General features: G+C 44.2%; 1 protein-coding gene across 4 annotated transcripts in view; it reads right to left on the minus strand.

The window, feature by feature from the left end:
* LRRK1 (leucine rich repeat kinase 1) overlaps positions 1 to 25659 on the minus strand; it is a 77275-nt gene that overhangs the window by 20229 nt on the left and 31387 nt on the right. For all 4 annotated transcript variants that reach the window (XM_032700354.1, XM_032700353.1, XM_032700355.1 and 1 more), the window contains 16 exons: positions 25258 to 25385; positions 24827 to 24990; positions 24001 to 24138; positions 20223 to 20335; positions 18993 to 19069; positions 15524 to 15653; positions 14877 to 14989; positions 13812 to 14026; positions 11634 to 11798; positions 9467 to 9639; positions 7390 to 7510; positions 6975 to 7134; positions 6091 to 6367; positions 2927 to 3098; positions 1381 to 1544; positions 162 to 301 (listed from right to left, as the gene is read on the minus strand). In XM_032700354.1, the coding sequence (XP_032556245.1) occupies positions 162 to 301; positions 1381 to 1544; positions 2927 to 3098; positions 6091 to 6367; positions 6975 to 7134; positions 7390 to 7510; positions 9467 to 9639; positions 11634 to 11798; positions 13812 to 14026; positions 14877 to 14989; positions 15524 to 15653; positions 18993 to 19069; positions 20223 to 20335; positions 24001 to 24138; positions 24827 to 24990; positions 25258 to 25385 (2450 nt within the window). The remainder of the gene's footprint in view (positions 1 to 161; positions 302 to 1380; positions 1545 to 2926; positions 3099 to 6090; positions 6368 to 6974; positions 7135 to 7389; positions 7511 to 9466; positions 9640 to 11633; positions 11799 to 13811; positions 14027 to 14876; positions 14990 to 15523; positions 15654 to 18992; positions 19070 to 20222; positions 20336 to 24000; positions 24139 to 24826; positions 24991 to 25257; positions 25386 to 25659) is intronic.

Here is a 25659-nt window from a genome sequence, read left to right on the forward strand (position 1 = left end):
AATCTGTCTGCAGGTTTATCAGTTTTTATCAAATATTACTGGGTTGAGACCGTCAGAGCCTGAGGGGCCTTCAATTAACATACATACTGTGCACTAGCAGAGCTCTGTTAAGGAACCTTCTGTACAAAAGACACTGCAAAGAAAATCAGTGATTCTCTTACCAGGAAACCACTGGTCTATCAAAGAGTTCACGTGGTCCGTGATGAACGCCATGGCTGAAAAGTCTCTCACTTCTGACTGGGAAATTATTTTAATTCCACCACTTTTTTTCTTTTTCCAGTTCACATCCGAAGACTCAACACTGTAAGAAAGCCAAAAGACAGACCTGTGAAGCCTTTGTGAAGTATCAGTGTCAACAAGTTTTCTTTCTGTCAGGAAAACTGAGTTCCATAATAACACGTAGTTCATAAGCCATCAAAACAAAAAGCAGTCTAGCTTTTGAGGGTGATTTTCAATTCAGTCTGTTCTGCAAATGACTTTCAGAAGAGAATTCTTGCACAGAAATGCCAATTACTCACAGAGGGTAAATGCTATAGAAGGTCAGACCTAGAGAAAACTCTGGCCTAAGTGAGCTGAGTATGATGGAGAGTTTTGACAGATGCCCCATACAGCATGATGGAAGGCTGGGAGTTCTAAAATCAGTAATGAAATTCCAGTGGAATAATAATATGAATAAGAAAGATTCCAAAAACCATTAGGAAAAGTCTATTGACATAATTTTTGCACAATTCCCATGAAACTGTAATCCCCTGAAGTATTTGGAGAAATAAGAGTATGACCACTACCGTGGTCCAGAATTAGGGATTCCAGCCTGTGATTTGCAGTATCTGGGCCCAAGCCTCTACTGAGCTTTGAAACTCAGTAAAGTCTCTGTCTCCTTCTGATCTCCAGCCATGCAACAGCACCAGTGGTCCCCCCCCATTCTGGCAGGGACTGAAAGAGCAAATGAAACCACAGTCCCCTGTTGCACAGAAGCAGCTCCATTGATCTGGATTATTGACACACAGTGTCTAAATAAAACAAAAGTTTTAGGATTTAGTGGAAAACTCACTGAGATAAGGAAATCTTTGCATGTGAAAATGCATGATTTTACACTGGCAGAGTCCTGCTCTGAATATCACTTTCTGTTCTCAGGCCTCTTTAAATTGGTGGCTGCAATAACAGATAACGTTGATATATTCAGAACTGGCAAACAATCAGTTATAGATCATTTTTGTCACCAGTTGTTACCAGATGAGTTATGTCCATTAAAGAGCCTCCTCTTCTCCTGATGAGTGAGCACACAGCATGAGTCAGGCCCATTCATCTCCATTGAGCTGATGTGTTTCATACACTCTATTAGTGCCCTGTCACACATGCTGCATTAGGAACACAAATTACCTAAGATAGCCTCCATCAAAGGTAACGAACAGACCTTCCTGCCAGTAAACAGTGTGAGTCCTTTTGACTCGGAATGTGCTGCAGCGGTTCCTTTGGGTGCCTGTGAAGCTGTAGATGGTCACCTTTTTGTTTCTTGTCTTGGTGTTCTTCTTGTTTTCAAATAGCTGAAACAGGCAGAAAACAAAGAAATTGTTAAATTGCTGAAATTTCTCTCAAGGATGTTTTAATCAAGCAATAATGTGACTTCTTTTTTTGGCTTTCACAGGTGCTATCGTAGCTTTTCCACTACAAGCAACTTGTGCTCATAAAAAATTTTGCACTGGAATGGAAATACACGTAGTAAAATTGGTTTTGCAGCAATGGAAATGTTTTTCGTGCCACTCAAAAAAAGAACACTTTCATATCAGTGAACAAAGTTAATTCTGTGACTGTGACATTTGTCATATTTATTGTGCATTTGCAGAAGTCTTATAAACCCAAAGAACTAAATGTTCTAGTGAGTGATAAAGTCTGCCTTCAATGTAGAGAGTTAACTTTTCCACCTGTTTCAGTGGGAGGAAGATGGCTCTTCTCCAAGACACTTCAAACCAGCACTTACAGCAAAATGTATTTCTGTTTTAAAACCAGAAAGTTAATCTGCAGAACTCCCCTGTGCTCATTGCTCCAACATTTATTTGACTGCAGACGAGTCTGACGCCTGGGAACCTTTCCATTCCCTTCATGAGGACTGGATGAAGTTCCTAGGAAAGGTGCTCTAGGATTATGTAGTGCCCATGAGGATGTGAGCAAGGGGTTGCCAAGACAGCCCGTTAAAAGAGGTAAAGTTATTACATGGTTTGAGAAGCCTGGAACACAGAGGACCTTCCAAAAACAGGTATCATGTTTTCCATGTTCTGTACATCACTGACAGACCACAGGTTAATGGAGAGCTATTAAGAAGATACCAGAGCAGTACTATAAATATTTTGCAGGTATTTATTACGGCTTCAGACAGAAGCTGCTGCAAACATATGTCTGCAACAACATCAAAATCCACTCAGTTTTCAGAACCTTCAAACACCACTTTAATGACATTCATAACACTTGCACTAACAGGGTGCCTCATTAAGGCACCCTGTAATTTTGTTCCCATTTCCACCATAGACATTCAGATAGCTGACTTTGGTGGAGCTATTCCAGATCTCCTCTGGCAAACACTGCGAGCAGAGTCTGGCCTAGTGGGATGGTCATGGACAGGAGCCGCAGGCAGAACTCCAATTGCTTGTAATTGGAAGATGCTGGAGGTACTGAGACCTTCCAGGGGATCATGTTATAAAGAGGTTGTGGAGAACTCAGGCTTTCTTCTCCAGTGCCAATTGTTGCTCTCAATGACACCTACTGTAAAAACAGAATCAGATTTTGATTGCAGAGTCTCATCTCTCCCTATTTACTCAAATAATGCTATTGAAGTCTGTGACTGAAGCGAGCTGGATGTGAAGAGACATCCCACTTACACTGAACAACTTCAGCTGTCTGTCTTTGCTTGCAGAGAGACACAATAACCTACCTGGAGGTCCATCTCTGCCAGGCTGATTAACATCCGGGCTATGAATCTTTGCCAAAAGCCAACGGGGACAAAACTCATCTTGAAGACCCTTTGGACTGTGTTTGTGGTCTGGTGGCAGAGCCCATGGATATCTAATGCTGGCTTGGTAGGAAGCAGATGAGGGAGGAGGTAGCTGAAACACATCAAGTTCAACAGCTCAGATTCAGCTACAGCTTGTAACAGTGAGTACATTGTTACCGGATAATAAGGCGATTCAGGCCCCAAAGAGATTTTTAATGGCACAGCCCACTGCATATAAAAAAGCTTTTAGACTTAAGCACTGCAGCAATACATGAAGAAATTAATTTACACTATGGAAGCAAGTAGAGGCAAAACAGACATTACATAATCCAGCCAGGGCTATTGGACAGGGCTAAAATTGATGTAGTGACTGTTTGTGTACTCACAAATTAATGCATTAAAATATAAGAGTCATTAGAATAGCTGTGATGCTGGGACTCGTTTCTTTGGTACTACTGTGCCCTGGTAACAAGCAGGGGATTACAGCTGTGGAGCAGAAGACAAATGCAAAAACCAACCTACAGCAGCTCAGGTTCAATAAGCCCAGAAGGTGGGGAGAGGAGGTGCCCTGGGAGGTGGTAGCGATGCAGTTCCAGGCTGCAGGGACTGGGCTGCTCTGGCTGTCTCCCCAGCCCCACAACAAGAGCACCTCATGGGTCAGCACAGCAGAGTTTCCTGCTGTTCTACACTGCAGCTGAAGGATCCCTGCCACAGCCCTGACAAACTCCCATAGCAAGAGCTCACTTTGCCAGCCTGATGGCAGCAGAGAAATCCCTTGTCTTGCTCAGATTCCTCCTGCAAATCAGATTATCAGGTACCTTGCCCAAGTGTGGGGGAGACTCAGTGTTATCTGCGCCTGACCAGTCAGTAGGAACAGAGTTATGCTGGTGTAAGGGACCACAACAAATTATTTTCAGATCTCCCAGTAAGCCCAGAATATTCATTTGTCCTGATCTTTAGTATTTGGGAACCTAAAACCCCTTGGAACACTAGAACTGTTTTGAAAATTATGAGCTTTTGGCTTTCAATACCTGCCAGTAAATCTCTTGACAGTGATTCTCTTCAGTACCAAATACATCCCAGGATGCCTGTGCAATCTAAAATGTTATTTGCTTACAGGCAGACACACTGCTGTTTTATCAGTGCTGAGCCTGAGAAAATGTGTTGGCATCTGGGGCTCCTCGTTGATGGGCACAATGACAGCAATGAGGCACATGGCCAAGGGACCTGACCAAAGTAACAGTGGCAGGGACTAGACACACAGCTAGAACCAAGGCTGGGTCAGAATGCAAGGCTTTAAGCCTCTCACGTTTTCTCTCTAGCAGCTGCAGTATTCTGTAAAACCTGAAATATCAGCTCAGAAAAAGCAGCCATCATTAGACAACAGCTCTCTCCATATGTCACAGTCCATAACATCTGATGACATCTTACACCATTGAATATCTGTTCCATGAAACATCTCTGGAATGTAAAACTATTAAAATGCAACTATTAAAAAACTATTATAAATTACAATAAGAATGCCCACTTTTAACCCTAATTTAATAAGAGGAACACAGCTTAATTACGTGCACCTTAAGCACAAAAGTGGAGTGCAACAAACTAAAACTTCTTGCTCTATGAAAGTAGTGGATGCATCATAAGTCAGCCAATAAATTTTCCTCAGCACATCCAAGAAAGGGTCTAGGAGTATAAGAAGGGCCAGTGAGGCCCTTCTGGACCACAACTATATAGTGGATTATAACACAGATGGTGATTCGACGCTCTTGAGCAATAGCCAATGCAAATTTTGAAAATATGTGAAACATGCCCCCATCCACCCTTTCAGAACAGAAACTGGCAGCTGCTTTCTCTACTGACTGCACAGAAACCCTATCTGGCAATCTAGACAATAATTGCAGCAGCACAGTAACAAATAACTGCTCTGTGTCTGGCTAGTACATTAAATTAATCCAACCTGCTACAGCTACAGTCCGTCAGTGGGAAGAATATTCTGCTAATGTGGCTTGGATCGCTCAAAAAAACATTGGGCAGGCCATGAAAAAGCAGTTTCCTTGTTCCCGAGGCACAGACAATGTAATTGCCTTGGAGAAAAATGGCAGATAGTGACAAGGAGTCCAAAAGGCATTTTGGACTGAGCAGAAACATTGCTGCTTTATCTGTGTTAAGCCTGAGAAAATTTGTTGGCATCCGGGACTGGATAAGTGACAGGCATAATGACAGCACAGAGAATGCTGCACTTGTGCTGGCATTCAGAGCTCCCGAGGGGCTCAGGGCGATGCAGCCGTGCTGTCCTGGAAGGGCAAGGAAGTGAAATGCAAATGCCACATCAAAAGTGCAATACAACTCTGGTTCCACCGTCAACCCAACAACAGGCTGTCGCCAAGCAGATGGGAGAGAGAAAAATCGCAGGGAACTCTGCCCAGAGGAAAAGAGATCGGGGGGCAGAGGGGAGGAGGACTCATTAACATTTAAAGAGAATGAGGTTTCTTAGACTATTTCTAGGAAAACTATTGATCAACACCTATTGAGGATAAAAACTGAGTAAATCACGCCGCTACTGAAGCTATGCTTTCCTGATTTCACTAGAAATAAAAATACTACTGCTTTCAGGGCTGATGTAATTATTGATTACCCAAAGTTTTCTGCCACGCTCTGAATGGAAGAACCTTTCACTGGAAGCAGATGACTCCAGTCCATCTATATTTCAGGCCTGGCAGCCACGGCCTCACATCCTCCCTCAGCTGCAGCTGTGCCGGCTGAGCGCTCACAGCTTCCACCTGCTCATCGCCACATCCCCGGCGGTGTCACTGCCCCTCCGGGCTGGTGGCTGAGCCTGTCACCAGCCTCAATGCACCCAGGGGACAAAGACCTGTTCTGTAAAGCTTTCACAGTAGCTGGTTTGGACTAAAGGATGCTTAAGCCAGGAAATACAGCCCGAATGGATGGGCGCCTTCCATTACCCTCTCTAACGCTCTCAAATACTTTCTCATCGCAAGATCCTTGTCCAGACAACCACTTAGAGTGGCAGAGCCTGTTAATATCCATTGATTAAATGGACATTTTTCTCCAGTCTGACTAAGCCTCTCTAATTATCAACTTACCTATTATTGGCCACAGGTAGTGCAATTTCAAACTTGGCCAAGAACTGGAAGTACTGCTCTTCGGTCTGCTCAGTGAAGCCCGTCCCGACCAGCAGCATCCTGAGATCCTCTGCTCTTATGACTCCATTCTTAGCTACAGACTTGGAGCTCTTGATGTTGAAAATCCTCTGTAGGCACTCCGAGAGCCAGACAGGGTCAAGGAAGTAGAGGTTCCTCAGGCCATGGCTCGTGTCTGGGAAGTGCAGTAGTGTACCTGTTTCTATGAGAAAATTAATGGCTGCAAAAAATAAAAGAGTTGGAGATTAGCAATAGACCAGCATGAGGAAACCACAGTGCAGAAGAATGAGATTATGAGGCAGTTTGTGCAGTTTTATGCATTCCAGATATATCCAGCACATAGCCAAGTCAAGAGAGTAACATTTATCTGAGGAGTGCTGCTATCTGACACTCCACTTGTAAACCCCACATCTCACTGCTTCACAGGCAGTATTTCTGTCCCCACGACACCTCCCCTTTACCCTCCTCCTGCCATCCTCACAGGGAAGGGCTCTCCCTGCCTCCTGTGGAGCAAGGCCTCCGTAAAGATCACAAGACTGGGGCCCTACAGAGAAGTCAGCCTTGAAACTATGGCAACCCTCATTCTTCACAGAGAAGAAATGAGACAAAGCTTGTTTTAAAAAAATAAATAATAAAATCAGCAGACTCAGGCCATCCTAGAAACTTCCCAGTCCCCTCCCCAAAGTCCCATTACTAATTTGCTGTCTTGCCAATTTCTAAAGTGAACCCTACACTGGTGTAGAGCACTTTGTATTTACTACTTGTGGAATATTTCAGTTGGACACACCTATTAATTTCCAAGAAATTACTGCTCTGATCTGACCTACCAGTTTGCAAGTCTTCGTAGTCTTTGATGTCATTTCCAGGTGTTTGCTCAATCATCAGTTCTATCTGCCTGTCTGTTAAATACTGTACATCATCATTCTGACTCCTCCTGTGCTGTTCTGCAAGGACAGCTTCTTGAAGACTAAGGTAACTTCTTGGTATCTGCAAGCCACACAAGAAAAACAGCAGGATCAGTATCAGACAGCCATCACTCTGCTTGGGATGAACTGGCTGCCATCTCCCCTTCACAGGGATCTTACAGGGCTGTCTTTTCCCAAAGCCAGATTGCCATCTTTATACTTCACATGCCTCCTGCATCAACAATAACTCCTAAAGTTCACCTCCCAATCCAACACTAAGCCTCCCAAAAGGCTAAGTATAAAAAGGTAAGTATAAAAAAGAAATCCCAGTTCTCACCAATCTCCCTGCAAGTTTCTGTGAGCAAATTGAGCTGCCAACGTCCTTCATGTTGCAAGTGACATGAAAAATCAGCTGCCGAAGTCCCTCGAGGCCTTCCAGAGTCTTACAGGAGAGCTCACTGCAAAAGTCATGCAAGGGCGAAGATTATCAAACCTTATCAGCACATGGGCTTCCTTTCCAGGCTCACTTTCTCTTATCAGTGGCTTTAAATTTCCTGTGTCAGCTGAATGGGAGGAAGGCTGTCAGTGACCATTTTTAGCTCAAGTGGCCTGGAAAAGATATATTAGGCCACATCTGTATTAGGACAACCTCCGCTCTGTGTGCTGCATTCACTGTGCACTGCTGTTCTGTTCCCTGTGCTCAAGGATCTCTGGGGACGTCCCTGGCAGCCTGACCAAAGTCATCCCCCTCTGTCCCTTCAGTGCCACACACATCCTGGAAGGGATTGCAGGGAGGAGGAGAACACTGTGCCCCAGCAATCTCTGGAGACAAGTCCAGTTCTCCCTGCCTCAGATCAAAGAGGCACAATGATGACTACCAGACACCTTTCCCCACCCTCATTCCGGCCCTCGCTCAGCTGGATCCTGTAATCTGGGAATTGATGCTTAGATCCTAAAAGCTGGCCTTCATTATCTCTTTAACAGCTAAAAACATGCTCTCTCCAGCTCCAACTAGTTTTGGTCTTTTTATGGACTGGATAAGAACAGTTCTTTTTCCCTTTTCCCAACAAAGAGTCTTTCTAATTGATCCTACACGTGTTCCCATGGCAGACAGAAAATCCTTCTCTGAAGCAGGATGTTCTATCTTAAACCTCAGCCCTTAGTGGCACTGGTAAGAATGTTCTCACTGGCATGCTGGAGGACCTTGACCACTGATAAAAAGCACTCTGGGTCACCCACAGAAGGCTTTCACATTCCTCACACTCTGCCCACACAGAGCTGCTCAGAGGAGCCCCTGAAGGTGGATAATGGGGTCCACCCAGAAAGGGCATGGGAGGGAGGAGGGATGAAATCAGGCACAACTCCAACAGGGAAAAAATGCAGGAGGAAAGGAAGGTGAAGAGGAACGTGAAGGATGTGTGGCAACGGCAAAAGAAAGTCCCCTTGAGGCAGAATGACTGAGATCACGTTAGGATGCTCTGTGGTGATGGGAAAAGAGGCTTGAGATAACCCAAACACAAAGCTTCCTCCTTCTCATTGTGAATCTTTGATCCACACCCGGGGTCCCTGGTACTCCTCCTAAGGGAAGAGCCAGCTGGGGTGCCCGACACAGCGCTTGGATCTGCAGAGCAGTGTGTGGGAGGTGGCTGATGACTTTGCCAGGCAGCAGATGGGAAGTGCTGGGGACATTGCAGTGCCCTTCCTCACTTGCCAGCTGCCACCTGCTCCTGCCCCAGGCAGTGGTGATTTTACCCTGTGTGGTGCCAGCCTGCTGCATCTATGTTCACCCCTTGGCTGACAGACCTGCTCCCCTCCCCAGGGGCATTCTCTGTCAGCCAAAGGGAGGGAGAGGAGTCAGACTGCATGGCCTGACTGACACTCACCTTCCAGGCAGCACCAGCCCTCCATTATCACACTGGAGAACTCGGCTGGCACAGGTTTGGGGTGAGCTCAGGGGGCTGACCCACTCCTGGTCCAGCCAACGCTGCCACGTGAGCCTGTTCTCACATCAGGTAACACCCACACAGCCCCCCCTCAGCAAACCCTGCGGCTCCCACCCTGTAACAGTCACTCTCTCACTCTTTGCAGCATTAATTAGTCAATCTGCACCTTCTCTCCTTGTGACTAATAAACTGTATCACCATTTAATGGTGACAAACCTGAGTGAAGCAGGAGCAGTAAACAGGCTGGTCAAGGTCATGACTTTGGAGCTTGCAGCTCTCAGATCCCCTTATCCGACCCTTGAGCAACACTGACCTTCTCTCTCATTATGCTACATTATCTCAGTCAAAAATAGACGAAATGCAATGCTGACGAGTCCTTAAATCGGTCCCGTTGCCAAGGAGATTGAGTATTTCAAAATTGTTTAAAGTGACATAATAGTGACTGATCTTCATAAAGGCACAAGTACTCACTGCAGGTGCTTGAAGGTGATATCTGGGAAGCCAGTTGCTCTGGATCCAGAGGGAGATCGACACAGAGCCAAGACATATGCCCTCAGAGTTGCTATCCTCTCAACACGGAATTTCGTTTCAATTAAATCAAGGTGTGTTCCTACTACAAGCACCACTGAATTTGGAGCTTTGGCCTGTAAGAGAAAACATTGTCAGTGATCTCATCCAGATTATGTCGTGGTAAATGCAGTGAGGACATGTGAAAAGCATAATATTGAAGAGGAGGGAGTCACATGCATTAATAAAACAGTTTATTTATATATATATATATAAATAAAATAGAGGCAACCTGTCGTGGCAGCCTGACAACAGCAACAAGCGATCTGGGTATTACAGAAGTTCTGCAGAACACAACTTAATCATCTGCTGCTACTGCAGAGCAGGAAACTGTCAGTTTGGGTTTATTACATCAGGGTTTAACATAAAGGGAGTTGCCCTGTGGTATTAAGTTGCTGCGAGTCAGCTTAATGATGGGAACCATGTTTGCCCAGACAAAGTTAACCCACTCTGTAGCCAGAAGATCTAACTGTGACTTCCTGTAAAAGGCTCCTTCTGCTCTGGAATGGAGACCTGGGGAAGTTACACAAACTTTTTCACTGGAGGCATATGGAAAGGTGAGATAAACTGCTAGAAAAGTCTAAATCTACTTAATACTGAATCAGAACAAAGGAATGGATGAGATGATCTCGTGGTTTCTTCCAACCCTTCCATGGCTGTATTACAACAATGGAATGTATCCAGATCTCAGGGAACATGCTGCCAAATACAACGGCATTGCACAGGCTCAAGCAGGGATCAGACTCCCAATCCAAATGACTTTGACCACAGACAAATATTCAGATGCAGCAGTATATGTTTATTTGCAGTCAATCCATTTCTCTCTTACAATTCCTGCTGAAATCTCCCAACCAAAATGACACCAAAGTCAACAGGCGTAGTGCCTGCACCAAGCCAGACCAAAGGGCCCACTTGGCTCAATATGCTGCCTGGAGGTTAATGAGGAGTACAGGCACAGGGTCACATGCAGACATTTGCCCTGGTGTGTTCTCCCACTATCCAGCAGCCCACAGCTCACCGACTTCCTCAGCGTGAGACAGTATCTCTGAATTAATAGCACTTGATGGATTTTTCTTCCACCAGTCTGTTTTTCTAACTTCTGACACCCACAGCACATTGTAGTTCCAGTAAATTCCACAGGTTCTGTTGTGTTTAGGATACTTCCCATTGTTTATTTCAGTTACCATCTCATTATTTCACTTAATCTCTCCCAATTCTATTGTAAAAGACCATGAACAAAGGCTCCCTTGTGGTTTTCTCCTTACACCACTAAGTCTACACATAGCTCTCCTTATTTTTCCATACTTTTACCCACCATGTTCATTTTTCTCTGTATTTTTTTCTGATGCTACTATGTGCTTGCTGGGATGTATTAAGGACAAATCACATATTTTTGAAATATCTTAATTTTACTTTCAGATTTGTTACATAGTTTGGGTTATTGATAGCTGCCGACCATTAAGACAATATTTTTGTAATGACAAGATGTTTCTTTTCTGAGAGGCGTCAGCTTAGAGCCCATTTTTAGGCATGCAATGTTAAGACAATTATCAAATAATAAACATTTACAAAAAATTATGTACGTGTTATTATAAAAGTTATCAATGCCAATGAATTCACTGCAGCTCTGAGTCTCAGCTGAGACCTGTCTGGGAAATATTCTCTGGCTTACCTGAATCTAAAGTGTTAAAAATATAACCTCAAGACTAATGTGTATCTAACCCACACAAGAAAGAAAATGTTTCAAACCCCCCTCAGAGCACAGTGTGGTCAAACACTAATTCCAAAATAAGTATGTTCAGCCTTACTTAGTAAGGGTTTATAAATCAGCTTTTGTTTCGTTCTCTGCTGTGTTTGAGGGAGAACAAAGCAAATGATAAATTTAAACCATTGAATATAGCGATACGCCTACAGCGTAATGGCAAATGAATTCCAAAAGCTGTGCAAAATTCATAGCCTGGGGACTTTTTAAAAGCAGACCAAAAAAGAATCTGTAATATCACATATCTGCATGCTGAGCTCCTACTACTTGATAAATAGATACCCCCAGAGCCCACCAGTGACTTCTTACCTCAATGTTCAGCAACCAGAACTGTAAGTTTGCCACAGCTTCTTCCCCCAGTGCCAAGTTCCAGACCACTATGTACAATGCTTTGTCTGTGAAGAAACACTGATTGACTGTAGACATGCTTGCTGGGCCTCCGATATCCCAGACATTGAACTCCACTGAATCAACCTACTTAGACAAAGAGAAGTGTTCAAATCCAACGGTGGCAGTAAATCACTGGGAGATAATAGCTGAAGTATAAACCTACGCCTGCATAATGTATGACACAAGAAGGGGTTCAATGTCCTAATTGTGCCTCCAGGAAAGATAAATCAACAAGCAATTGTTAAGCATGGCTACCACTTCCCCACAGGAAATCAAGACTAATTACTCGCTGCTAAAACCATAGAGGTGCCCTTGATGCTGGTAAATCTCCAGTTAATGCTGGGGATTCTCCAGTACAAACAAGGATCTCATTCTGAGCACTGTATTTCACTGCATCTGGAAAAGAAACTGTTTCATCCTTGTCTGTGCCACACTTGACAGGACTGGTGAAGCTACTTATCAGCCACTGCCATGGGGAACAGGAAACCCCTGCTGAAATCACTTCCACTGAGCTCAGACTGAACCGAGCCAAGCAGAACAGGGATGCTCAGGAGATGGGAAACTTCTCAGGCCTTTCATAAACACCTCCTACATGCTGCTTTGAGGCTTCTGACGTGTGTGCCACGCCAGAGATGGGCCAGAATTACAGTCACTCTAAACCAGACTCACTGATTTCTGGGGGAATATGTAAAGGAGGCCTCCCCAGCTCTGGCTCTCTTCCAAGTATCTCTGCATCCATTCCTCAGTGCAGCCCCGTGACGGCAATAAGAGGGAGCATGGCTCTCTGCTTAAATGGCATTCAGGCTCCCAGATGCAGTAGGAAGCACCTATATGCCTTGGAAGCTCTGTTCCTAAATCACTTGGCCCTGGAGAGGCAAGAAGCCTGTGACTGAGCAGAAAACTCAGCCACCATCCTCAGAGCATCCCATAACACTGAGTGGGCTGTTTAGGGCTCTGGGTCCAAGTACTGTCTGATCCCACACAACAAGTTACCCTATGAGGTTTCAGCAAGTGTCTCAGCAGGGCTCTGATCTCCCAGCAGAGTCCCAGCGTGAAGTCTCCCAGAAACAGCTGGAAGAACTTCCATATTGTTTAAACCAAGCCCTAACTAGCACAAGGGCTGCTTTGTTCATCCAAAAGACCTTCAGCTGTGAGTGCGTGTGTGGAGAGACAGAGACTCAGAGGTAGGGACAAAAGCCTGTTCAGCATCTTGATCCCACTCCAGGTCTCTGATGCTGTCTATGTTTTTATTTTATTCAATGACTCTTCAACACAAAACACACAAATCCCTTCTCCCACCAAAGTCTTCCCTTTAAGGAGCCAGCCTGTGCTTGCTCTTTTCTTTCTCTCTCTGGCCTGGCATTCTTTACTGTAGAATAGCTGAACTCAGCAGGCTCCTTCTCCCATTCCAAAACAGTCTGGTGGTCATGGCTCTCATCTGGGAATGGAGAGCCATGCATTTGCACCCCCTCAGCTCTGACATGATCTCGGGACCAATTCTGCAGGCTCTAACCCTTGGGCTATCATGCAGGTGGTGGACAGGGCCACCTAAATGCTTGGATGAATTCAGTGCTCTCCAGATGAGTTCAGTATGGGTTGACACATTCCCTAAATGAGCCATCTGAGATCTGGGTGTTTAAGGTATGCCTTAGACATCCCTGGATCAGAGCAGAGGTCAGGCATCCCACCTTCCACCCACCTAGGACAGTTCTGATAACAAGGGACTCCAGCTTTTGGTACTGATGTCCCATTTTCTGGCCTCAAGCGAAAGGACATTCTGCTGTAAAGAAGCTGATTTAAAACAATCTCTGAATTAGTGTCCAAAGGCCACCTGAACTGGGAGAGCCAGAATTTCAGCACAAGAGTCTACACACACTCTCTCTCTTCAGAATACAAAGTTGACTGCTCAGGAAAACAGAACTGTCCTCTAGAAAAAACTGGAAATGAAACAGGAATTGCAATGAGTCTAAAAACACATCACTTGCGAGGCAATGGAAACTGTTCTTTGTAAAAGGGCTCACAATTTCAGCCCAAAAATTGGACACTGCGGGGCTCAAACATCTCCCTGAAGGATAAAGATCTTTGATTGGTTTTCACCTTTGCCTTGTGTCCCACTGGCTTGGGGAGCTCCCATTTTGTCGTACGTATGGTGGCATCGCTGTGCATCATCTGGGGGACTTTCCCTGTCTGCAGGATCTCCACCAGCGTGGACTTTCCCTGTCGTGGAGGGCCGATGACGATCATCTTCATGAGCTTGCACTTCTCTGCCTTGCGCAGCTGCGCTCGCAAATACGCCAGCACCGTTTTGGGGCCTGTGGGGGGGAAGGGAACAGGCTTTATCTGGGGTTTGCAGTCACAAACAGGACTGCACAAAACCTGCTGCTGCAGACACATCAGCTGAGTTAATATTTTCCCTGCAGTTTCGCTGCGGGCTGAGACAACCCGGAGAATAAACAAAGAAACCTCCAGCGGACAAACCTGAGACAGAGACCCCAGAGAAAGGTCACTGCTCTGAGGCTCCACAATGGAGCACTGTAAGGAGAAACAAATGCTGGGGCTCACATGCTCCAGAAGCTGAAAGGAAACATAAAATACTAATTTAGTATTGGAAAATACTCAGTTTTTCCTTCTACTTTTATGTTTCCAGTTAAAATTAGATTTAGGCTTCAACAGTATACTGCCGGAGAAGGAATAATTCCTAATAACTTTGTTCCCACAGGATTTTCTGATTAAAAGGCACAAAAAAGAAAACAGTATTGTAATAGATCCAAAAACCTAGCAGCTCACAATACAGTCCCTTCAATGGGACTGTGACTGCTGATGCTAAACATTTCAGTCTTTAGAAAGACCATCTAAATACTCTAAAATACACACACTGAGGAAGCAAGCCACGGAATTTATCTGGCGTGCATAAGGCAAATGAAATATTGCATTTTTAAGTCATCGTTTTAACACGTGATCTATCTTAAACTGATCATACAGCCAGAGCTTAGCACTGATTATCAAACTTGCAAATGTGAGTAGGTTTCCCTGTGCAATTCCAGCTACCTGCAGCAAGGGCTCGGGCACACACTGTCTGTTCCTGTTCTTGACCATCAAAAGGAAGAGATTTTCATTATATGTTCAGTCAGTTTAATAAAGAATACACAGGATCAGCCTTACCCTCTTTTCTGATCTCTGCAGGAACGTTACTGATATTTAGTTCCTCGATATCCAGCTGCCAGAGATTAGCCAGCTGTCCAAGTTCTGGAGGAAGCTCTCGGATACCAGGGTTACTGTACAAAAACAAATAAATCTACCAACAACCAGGCTTTGTGTGTAAGTAGCTGCTCTCACGGACTCTCACATTACACTATTCTCTCCTTGCAGAAATCTTCCATTAACATTTTAATAAGACTACTCAGCACTTTAATAGCAATTTCCATCCTAAAAGTGATGTATAACCTCAATCTATCGTCTGCGGCAGACAGATGTAATCATCTTTACTGGATAGTTGAGGAAATAAAGGCAAAAATGATGAGTTATTGAATCTAACACTACAGAAACAGACAGCAAAAAGCCAGAATGAACTAGAGGCACATTAGGTTCCCAGGCCTGTGTTCAAAGCATTAGATCATCTTCCCCAATTCAAAAGACCAGCCTCCTCCTTATCTAAAGCAAACGACGGGCCCAGTTCTAACAAGGGGCTGACTATTTCCAGCTTTTTGATTTCAAAAGCACTGGACATCTGGGGTGGGGCTCCACAGAAGACTGGTCACTAAAACAACATGGAAATAACACTGCAAAGCTTTTCCAGGACACAGACTTACTTTCCTAAATAAAGTTCTGTTAAACCTTTCAGAAGGCAAACGGACTGCGGGACAGAGTCCAGCTGATTGTCGTTCAGATAAAGAACCTCCAGAGAATCACTCAGAAACGCTGGAAACTCCAAAAAAGGACCTGGAACAAGACAGGAAACAAATTGCACCTTCAAAAAAGCAACAAACAGGCATCAAGGCTCCGAACCAAGAGCTTCACCTGAACTTTGTAGGTAGGACATGAGGTCACATTCATTGGCAGGGACCACCATGAAGTAAGAGCAGAAAAGCAAATGGCCTTCAGTGACAATCAAACATCAGTGTTCACATCTCAATGTTTGAATATCATGGTGATGCCTGTGTTTGAAGGTGACAATGTCCAGGACTTCTGGGGTGTGAGGGAGGAAGTCCAAGATTGCCAAAACGACTATACATCAGGGGACGAGTGGCACTGTGGAATAGATGGTAATATCTTGTGAACTGCCCCTGTTCCAGCCTAACAGCTGGCAGTGAAAGGGCATATGGAGGGCACAACTGGGTCTCAACATGGCACTGAAAGGGCACGCCAGCGGCACAACTGGTTCTCAACATGTTTTTTCCATATTGCCTGAGAAAAGCCAGAAGCCAGTCAGAATTTACGGTCAGGCCCCCACGTTGCATCCTGGAGTAATTTATGGTGGATCAAAGTCAACAACAACAGAGAAGAAAACCCAAACTGCAGCTGACAGACTGATATATGCTGTCTCTAAAACACACTCGCGTTTACCCCTCTGTTCTGTTTTACTCTGCAAGGAATCAGGGCACGTCAGACTCTCTCCATGTCTGAGCAGCAGATTGCATATTTTGGGAGCAATCCAAGTAATAATAGCAACAACTGCATGGCTGAGTTGCTGCTGCTGGAGAGGTTCAAAGGGAAGTTCAGCTGGTTCCATAGAGCATCATTTCGCTCCAAAAATTGCTCCTGGGATAGTGGCACGAAAAGCTGCCATGAATTGTGTTGCTGCATTAAGAGTGTCACATTTATCTACCAAGGACCATCCTGAAGTCAAGGAAAATTAGGTAGATTCTGAGTCTGATTGGGAAAGTACAACCAGCACCACCTGCTGCCTCCATGGTCAATCAAAGCAACTCCCTGAGAAGTGAGACCCTGCCTTCCTCAAGGACAGGACAGTTACACTTCCACCAAGATCTCCTTCCCTTACAGAGAAGAGTTGAGGAACCGTAACCAGACTTAGCCGAAAAAGAAAAAAAAAAAAAAAGAAAAGAAAATGGAAGAGGTTTTCTCAGGAGAAAACTCCCCAGTTCTAATATTAACAGCATTTTCAGCCTGAGCTGTGATCAGAAAAGGAGTAATATAGAGTCCCACTGTCTGCAGGGGTGTTTCATATACGTGACAGGACTGACTGGTGTGGGCAGAGCGTCACAGTCTGCCTTTGAGTTTTCAAATAAAAAATCATCTTTGGGATTATTTTAGGAGAACAGCAGGCTTATTCATGGATGCAATTCACTTCCTTTCTGGCTCATCGCTGGACTTAAACTTTTCATTGTTCCTCTTCAGTATGCACCTAGGCACAGACAGATTTAGTCCCTCTTGGACACGTAGGAGCAACCACCTAAAATAGCAGCAAGAGTCTGAATTCACCAAAGAGTCCCAGGTGGAAAGGGGTGTACTATATTGGAAGCAAGCTCGAGGTGTTTATGAATTGTAATTATTTATTCATGAGTTATTTAAGATTTCTCTGGCTTGAGCTCAAATTTTCTTTTAAAGAACTGTAGAAAAATTAAAACAAATCCCATCTTGAAAATATATTTTTGGATGAGTAAACACCACCAACGCCACATGCGTGTGCAAGAAGTTATTCTGAGATTTATCAATCAAGTGTAGTGAGCATCCATAAATTATTCTCTTAAAATAATCTAGACTTAAGTAAACAGCTTTGTTGGTAAATCAGATGAAAACCTGCCCCCCCCTCCTCACCAGGAGACTTCTGTGAGCAGCTGATGTACTCCAGCTTCTGTTTTCTCTTGATGTTCTTTAAATTCTTGGCCACATCCTCTAGTCTCACCAAGCTATACTTGGCAGAGGAACAGAGAGAAGAGGATGAGCTGGCTTTGCTCTGTCTCTGTGGCTATTCAACCGTGGCACCAGCCAGGTGGGCTACTCTGTGCCCTCCTGCAACCTGAGGCCACCCGAGGCAGCTCAAAGTTGCACCAGGGTATGATGTGCCCAGGCTTTCAAATGCTACTAATGCAGAGTCCATCCTCTCCTCCTTTATGCAGGGGGTTATGCTGAGTTTGCAGCATGTAGACGTTTCCATTAGGACAGCAATTCCCTTTTTAAAGCTGGTTTTAGTTGCCTTTGCCTGCTGCTCCTGCCTTCCTCTCCCCATTTTTACATGCTGCTGTAGCACTTCACAGAGAAGCTCTGCGGATATGACAGACTGCACAGATTCACAAGATTCAGACTCCTTCTCTAGTTGTTCCATGTTCAGGACTTCACCAATGTCACAGCACTTCTATTTGCATTTCCTACTTGTGACACAGAGCAGACCAACCCTGCTCCTCCTTAGGGTGTACAAACACTTTTCTGCACAGCAGCCACTACTTCCATGGACAATAAAATGAGTAGGATTAGCTTTGCCTGGAGGTCCAGGCAGAGCTTCTGCCTCCCAGATGAAAAGACTGGAGGTGAGGATCTCGAGCCCTAACCTACAGCTATGGCTGCACATGCTGCATTTACCAAGTTTAATTGAGATCATACACAATTTTCAGGGGAAATGAGGAGAGTATTTGCTGCAGGAGGGTCTCCCTCCCACGAGCAGCTGCTCGAATGTGTTCAGGGAGGCATTGGCTCTATCCCATTCTGCAGTTGGCAAGCAATGCTTTAGAGCCAGGCATTCTGCAGGCAGCCAGAGCAAGAAAGCTCTCTAAGTGCTTTAAAGTAAAACAAATAAACAAAAGAAATGGAGACAAATCCCACAGAGATCAGGAAGCAGTGCAATATCTGAAGATACTCCTTTGTTCTCTCTGGGATTTCACTCTGGTGCACTAATCCACAGTATTTCTTCTGCTCTACCCCAAACTGTGGGTGCAAATCACAGTGACAGGGGAAAACGTGCCATTTACAAAGTCAACAACAGAAACAACTCTAAGAGTAACAGGGGTAATTATGGGTTAATTTCCCTTCAATATACCAGTTAGAACTCTGGCTACAAAGCATAACCTTCATGAAAAGAACAAAAGCTCTGTGAAAGAAACAGGTTTCACTCATTTTTCATCTTTCTACATTGAGGGTACCAACCAGCTACACTATTTCTTCAGAAAAATTTTATCTAAACATATTTGGTCTCAGTTAAATGCTGTTGCACTTAAAATCCCAGATGAATTTACACTGATTTCCTTCCAACCAAACTCCACAGATTCCTGCTGCTTCCCATCTCACCTGGCACTCTCATTACTTGCCTCCCCACGTCCCCCTTACCTGCCTCTGGGCCACCACGCACCCTGTTCTTCGTGGTGAAAAAGGGAATCCGCTTCGTTTTAAATCCCTCGTCGCTCCTGTGGGACGAATTGTGAAATTTGGAGAGAAGAGCTTGGACAAGGCATTGAGCTGCATGCCCAGGATACTACATGGTGCACAGTCTGGCCCCATCAAGGCTGTTGATCCACAGCACAGCCTCTTACACGTTCCCATCTGCTTTGGAGGGACGGGACCGAAACCTGCTGTGCAATCACAGAGCCAGACTCCACCAACACTCGTCCAGGCCCAACGGTTTTCTCCTGGCAAATCAACAGAGCTCCTCAAGGCAGCACTTCCGGCTCCCAGGGCGAGAGCACTTGACCCCCAGCTTTATGGGTGTCAAGGTTAAGTGGGCTGTCAGACAGCAAATTGAAGAAGCTTCACAAGAAGCGCTGGAGAACCGACCTGCTGCCATTCCCTGCCCTCACCAGAGGGTCTTTGACAAGATGACCCACCAACATGACTCTGGAAATGCACTGAGACATTCAAAAAATGGCAATCTGTCTTTTGCAGCTGACACAGCAGTTCCTAAGGACTCCAAAAAATGTGTTGGACAGGCACCCAAATGAGGAGATATCAGCATGACACAACTCAGTGCAGTTTTGGAGAAGATGAGGGACCTTTAACTCTCTATGTTAAACATCCCTATTGGAATTTCTAAACAGAAGAACATCACTCTTTTATTGGATGACCTTTTTAACATCAGTCTTAGAATCATAGAATCCTTCAGGTTGGAAATCTTCTCTATGAATTTACAGCTGGTTACACTTCCATTTAAAAACCCAAGATTTTTCATTTTTTCCAAAACAATTCTCCCACACTAACTACAAACTGCAGTCCAGCCAGATGGTTTATGGTTAAGATCTGCTCCCCACAAACTGGTTTTTGCAGTAATGAACCACACACTGGGTTAAAGAAATTCCTACATGCTCTGAAATTAAAGCGCCATTATCAGTAATCTATCCACTTAATAAATGATATAGTGTGCTAAATGCCCAAAGAATTAGCAAAGGATAATTCATCACTGTCACAGACACACAATATACTGAGGGACATGGTATGTGGATATCAATGCCTTCTATGCAGGTGATTAATTCTCTCCTGACACCCTTTGTGTTACACGAGGGATCGGATTTGCTATTATTTCTTCGGCTTTTGTTTTCTCAGCCAAAATCTGAAAGAAACACTTACTTCCCAAGTTGGTTTTTTGAAAGATCCAGTGATTTAAGTTGTTTGCAATTCCACTTATCCTGCGAAGGCAACGTAACTAACTGATTTCCCAGCAGCTTCAGGGACACCAAAGCCTAAAGAGAGGAACAGCCTGGAGTTAGAAGACAGAGTGCACCAAACACACAGAAAGAGCTTTTTTAGTGTGGCTATTAAATAACAGAAACACCAAGAAAGTACATCTTATTCATCAGAACATCCTGTCCGTGCTGCCCAGCATGCAAACATTTCCTTCTTGTCCCCAGCAAGCATATTCTGCACGGAGCAACACCACTCTTAGCTCTGGGAGATTATTAGTGTACTTGCTGACAGATGCACTTGGAAACAACCCATGCAAGAGGACATTTCACTTTAAGTGAGGAAACCTTTCCAAATGGAAAAGAACAGTATGATTTACCAACACAGTATGCCACGTACAGATGAGAGTATACGTATATATGTGTGTGTGTGTGTGTGTGTGTGTGCAAACTGGTGTTGAGAGTGGGCTTACACCTGTTGTGTGTGAATAAAATCAAGATGCAAAACATGAACTGCTTCACACAAGGAAAGATTTTAATTGCTTTTTTATTACATCTCTATTAAAGTGGAAAGGACTTAAATTAGCTCTCCAAGATCTATACAAGTTACCCACCTAGTTTTTTTCCCACTCCCGCCAGAGACAGAAATTTTAAAACCAAGTGAAGCTGACCTGACACTGTACAGTTAACACCATACAGACAGGATTCAGCTGGAAATACCACAAATAAGGTTAAACATGAGGGCTCCTTTACATTTAACTGAAATATAAAAGAAAAAAATGCAGTTCCCATTCAGATTTGTGAAGTTTACGCTCTTCCATCTGTCCTTAATAATGCTGAGGCTCAAATGATCATTTTCATTTGGTTGAAAATCCAATTTTCCACTGAGAAACAGTCTTCTATGTAGAGTTTCTAACCAAGTTTACTCTGCAAGTTCCCCCCATGAAAACTGAGATAAGAAGAATGTCAGCTGAATTATCTCATGCCACAAGTACAGCACTATTAATGAATTATACCCCACGGAAATCATGTTTTACCAGCAGAGACTTCAGCTTCAAGTATGTTAAATGTTTTATGTGCTCCACATAATAATAAAGGTTTATGTCCCTTTTCATCGAGCAGGATTAACAATGTCTCACAAAGTTTGTTGGCCTTCCTCCCCTTTTCTTAGATTGGAAAAATATGAGGTATCCACGTGACAGAGACGATGGACAACCAGCAGCTGCTGGAATGGGAATTATCATGCAAAATGCTCCCTCTAGTGATCGGAGAGGGGCCTTGCTGTGATTTGGGAAAGGTGGAGCAAAATAAAGAACTGAAGACAGGCAGAGTGAGCCACTGGAGGAAAGGGTTGGAAAACTGAGTCCTGACAGCCAATGCTTTCACCATCACTAGTCTTCCACTGGCTCAACCTCCCTTTGGAAGGAAGGCCCAGCCCGCCCCTGGCGCCTGGTGTGGAGCTCTCTCCAAGTACCAGCATGGGGCTGTGCAATGACAATGCCTCAGACTTCTCCCCAAAACATCCCTGAGCAGGGGGTGGGAGGAAAGGGAGACTATACGTTCCAGAATTAGCACGGACTCGGTCCTGTGTGGTCTAGCTAGGGTGCTTCATTCTCAGTCAGCTGTATCCATGTTACATGTCCCCCCAAACGCTGACAAAGGCCACTCTCCAGGGAGGTGAGAGCTGGTGAGATTCTATTCAATGCTTATGTGCTGTCTCCATATGGAAAATTAGTGATTTTCAACTGGCTCTGGTTCTTCATGACTGTAATTCTGGAGATGTCTAGTCCTTGTTTAGCAATTGCCTCTTCTCTCTCATCTCTAACTTCTCCATTTTTGCTGCCTTACGGGATGAGAAAGGGGCCTCCAGAAGGGACACAATGGCAGTGGCAGACAAACTTCCTTCAAACCTGCTGCCACAGTTGCAAAAAGAGTGCTAGATTATACCTGAGGGAAGGAACTGCAGCATTCAGATTACGGTGCCTCAGTCAGCTCATGATGTGGAAAATTCTACCCAGGGAGGGTCAGGTGTTTTCAAGAGAAGTAAACTAGTCTAGAGAACTAAGACCTGGTTTGGAGAACATATGGCTGGTTTCTTTAGAAGGCAACAGCCAGGAAAGCTGAGGAGGTTTCTGCTTCCCTTAACACCACATTTCTAGCATATATATCTTATTAGCGACTGTGAGCTGGTCCCAGTCTTAAGATTCCTCCACGAACCATGAAAAGGGCAGTGCTAAACTACAAGTCCCACCAGTCTAGGTCAGAGACATGCTTTCAAGTCACAGGCCTCCTCTGCTTTCCACTTTTCCCAGAGAGAAGACAGTTCACTGCTGTTCCTACACAACAATAATACCTTATATGTAGGAACATGTTACTGCCCATTTTCTCCCCTTCCCACATCTGCTTCTGGAGAGGGCTGGAGTGTGAGTGCTGCAGCCCTATTCACCAGCACAAACTCTACAACCAAGGAGTAGCCCAAGTCAGGGCTCACCTAGGCATGGACTTTCACCTTCTATTTGCTCACTGCACTCCAGCCCTCAGGGGACTGGAAACATCTGCTATTTATTTCTTTTATGAAGAGGTATGGACAAAAACTGACAAAATTTAGGGCAGCCAAAGCTCGCTAACTTTGAAAACAGACCATCAGCAGGGATGGCACTGAGGTCTCTGACCCTCTTTACTGGTGCCTTTGTACCCCTCAGTGGCCTCTGAGCAGCAGCACCCAAAAACTGTGCCCTCAAAGCACCATCTAGTGTTTAATACCCGTCATGGTGGCTCCCACCCACTGGGACGATTCTGAATGCATCCAAAAAAACCAAGTTTCGGAGACAATAGTCCATAGGATTCATTCTGTTTCAGGAGAAATGCCAATTGAAAACAAATGGCTCCCAGAGAGCAAAGCCAAATCTGCAGGGATCATTGAGGAGAACTGAGGGAGTTCAACCCTCAATACTTTTGTTCCAGCAGGAGTAAAAGGCACCTTTTCAGAAGACTCCTGAGATCCAAACTGATCCAAAATGATCCATCATTTCTGCAGTCTTCCCACAGAGGCCAGCAGTGAAAAGCATGAAACTTCTGCACAAAGATTTACCTCTGTTTCTCTCTCCATGACCCCCAGTTTCACAATTTGGAAGGGAAGCTTGGAGGAAAACCTCAAGTTCTGCCTTGTTTTCATGTCAAAACCATGTGACACCACAAATTCTGACGAATTTTGATGTAAAACTATGGATCTGTGTCTTGTCCACTGGCAAGAATTATTTAATCTACAACCTGAAAGATTACAAAGGTCCCAAGTAGCATTGTTTAGGGCATTCTAACATGCTGTTCTCAGCACAGAAAGACTAACTCTTAATTGCACAACACTGGTGTGCCAGATGGAGAAAAAACACAACTATTTGTGAGTATTTTCAAGTACATCAATATTTCAATGGTTGGAGCTCAAAGCTACAATGCTGTTCTGGTTCTGTTCCAAACTGTGCTCCCAATTTCTGAAAGCCATAGGCATCCAAAGAGTTCTCAGAACACCTATATCAAGAGCTATCACACTGGATGAGGGACTGAATGTAGTGATTCAGGTGGTTCCAGGCTGCTCAGAGACCCTCTGCAGTTGCACCAACTCAAAACTGCACACAGTCCCCTACCTTAACCAGCAACCACTGCTGGGACCTGGAGGTCTGAGTCAGTACTAGGAGAAATACTGTGAAGTATGAAGAAATGACACTTACTTCAAGCTGAAAGAGTCCTGGTGGAACTTCTTTCAGTGAGTTCTCAGAAAAATCCACTTCTCTCAGGTGATTTTTCCAGAAAATAGTCAATGCATCAGGAAGGAATTCCAGAGAGTTTCTAGATGCCTTACAACATTTCTAGACAACATAAAAGAAAACACACAGAGTAGTAATCATCTCTTTAAATAATGAGGCAGCTGAGCTGTCACATGTTAAAGGCATTAATAAATTCATTCTAGGTAATCACTTTTAAATATTTTGATCTAGCTAAATTAATGCACATGCAGGCACATGGGATTTGCTAAGGAGATGCACTCAACTGACGGACAAATTCTTTGGTGGGCAAAAAGTATTTCAAAAGTTATTTTGAAAATCACCCCCATTTGCTTTTCAACCACAAACAAACACTTCACCAGAGTATACTGTTCTGTTACAATAACGAGGAATGAAATCACAGTGATGGGTCGATACACATGTCCTACTTAGCCGTGGGTTTGGGCAAAGATAACTTTGAATAAAGGTTGAGTGTTCTGTAAAATGATCCTAACAACAATTATGCTCATATGAACTACAGAGAAAACTAATACATCCATGTAATAAGACATGTTTCTCAAAGCTTTTCACCAATGCCATCAACACAGTGAGAACAGGGTAGAATCTCAGAAAGACTTCATCTGAGACCCATAAACCAAATTAGACAGGGGAGCTTCTACAGAAACAGAACATCCTTTAAACACTTGACAGCTTTTTAAGCACCACATTATATTTTTTGTGTTGTTTCAACAGCTTTTTCAGCCTCTGACTCTGTCAGAGCAGTTCAACTTACCAAGGGGCAGGCCCAGGGATCTGGAAACACTTTCAGCTGATTTCTGGAAACATTCAGTATGTTTAGGGACTTGAAGCAGTACAGAAAAACCGTTGGAAGTTCCACCAACCTGTTGTCAGAGACGTCAAACTCCTGCAGCTTCCTTAAACCAATCCAATTAGTTGCTAGAAAACATGAAACATTGTGGACTTGGTATAAGCATGACAGCACTCTGATCCAGCAAGAGTGACAACACTTACTTGTTAGATAAAAGCCAAAGGATTTCATGAGGATTAAAGAACAACCAGGCCTTTTCATGTACTTCAGACAAAGGACTGAGAGACACTGAGCATCTCCACCTAACACTCATTTTAAGTCATTGTTATACCAGTTTGGGGTCCTCCTCTGCAACTCAGCCTCGAAATGTAAGCAAAATACTGGACTGTACGTACTGTTTTCCTCGTCAAATAACTTCTCCATATAGTTTTTGGAAGCGATGAGCTTTTTAAGATTTTTAAGATGTAGGAATCCAGTAGGGAGAGTAGAGAGCCTGTTGCTGGATACATCGACCTCAAGTAACCTGTGAGTACAGAACATACTCAGTCAGGCATCAATAAAATGCTAGCAAAGAATCCTGTTGCCATAGACATCTTTTTTTTACCGGGACAGCTTTAGTTCTGAATGAAAGCAGCTGAAATGTGCCTCATGAGGCAAAGCATAAAGCCCTAATTAGAAAATTAACCCTTCCAGGGAGCGAAGTGGTCTGGATAGACAGCAGATCAGATCATTGATATCAGCCACTAAATGTCAATCTGAGTCAGCTCAGATTTCAGTCTTAGAGGAATGGGGCTCAC

This window comes from Chiroxiphia lanceolata, chromosome 12, assembly GCF_009829145.1.
Source record: "Chiroxiphia lanceolata isolate bChiLan1 chromosome 12, bChiLan1.pri, whole genome shotgun sequence".
Taxonomy (NCBI): domain Eukaryota; kingdom Metazoa; phylum Chordata; class Aves; order Passeriformes; family Pipridae; genus Chiroxiphia; species Chiroxiphia lanceolata.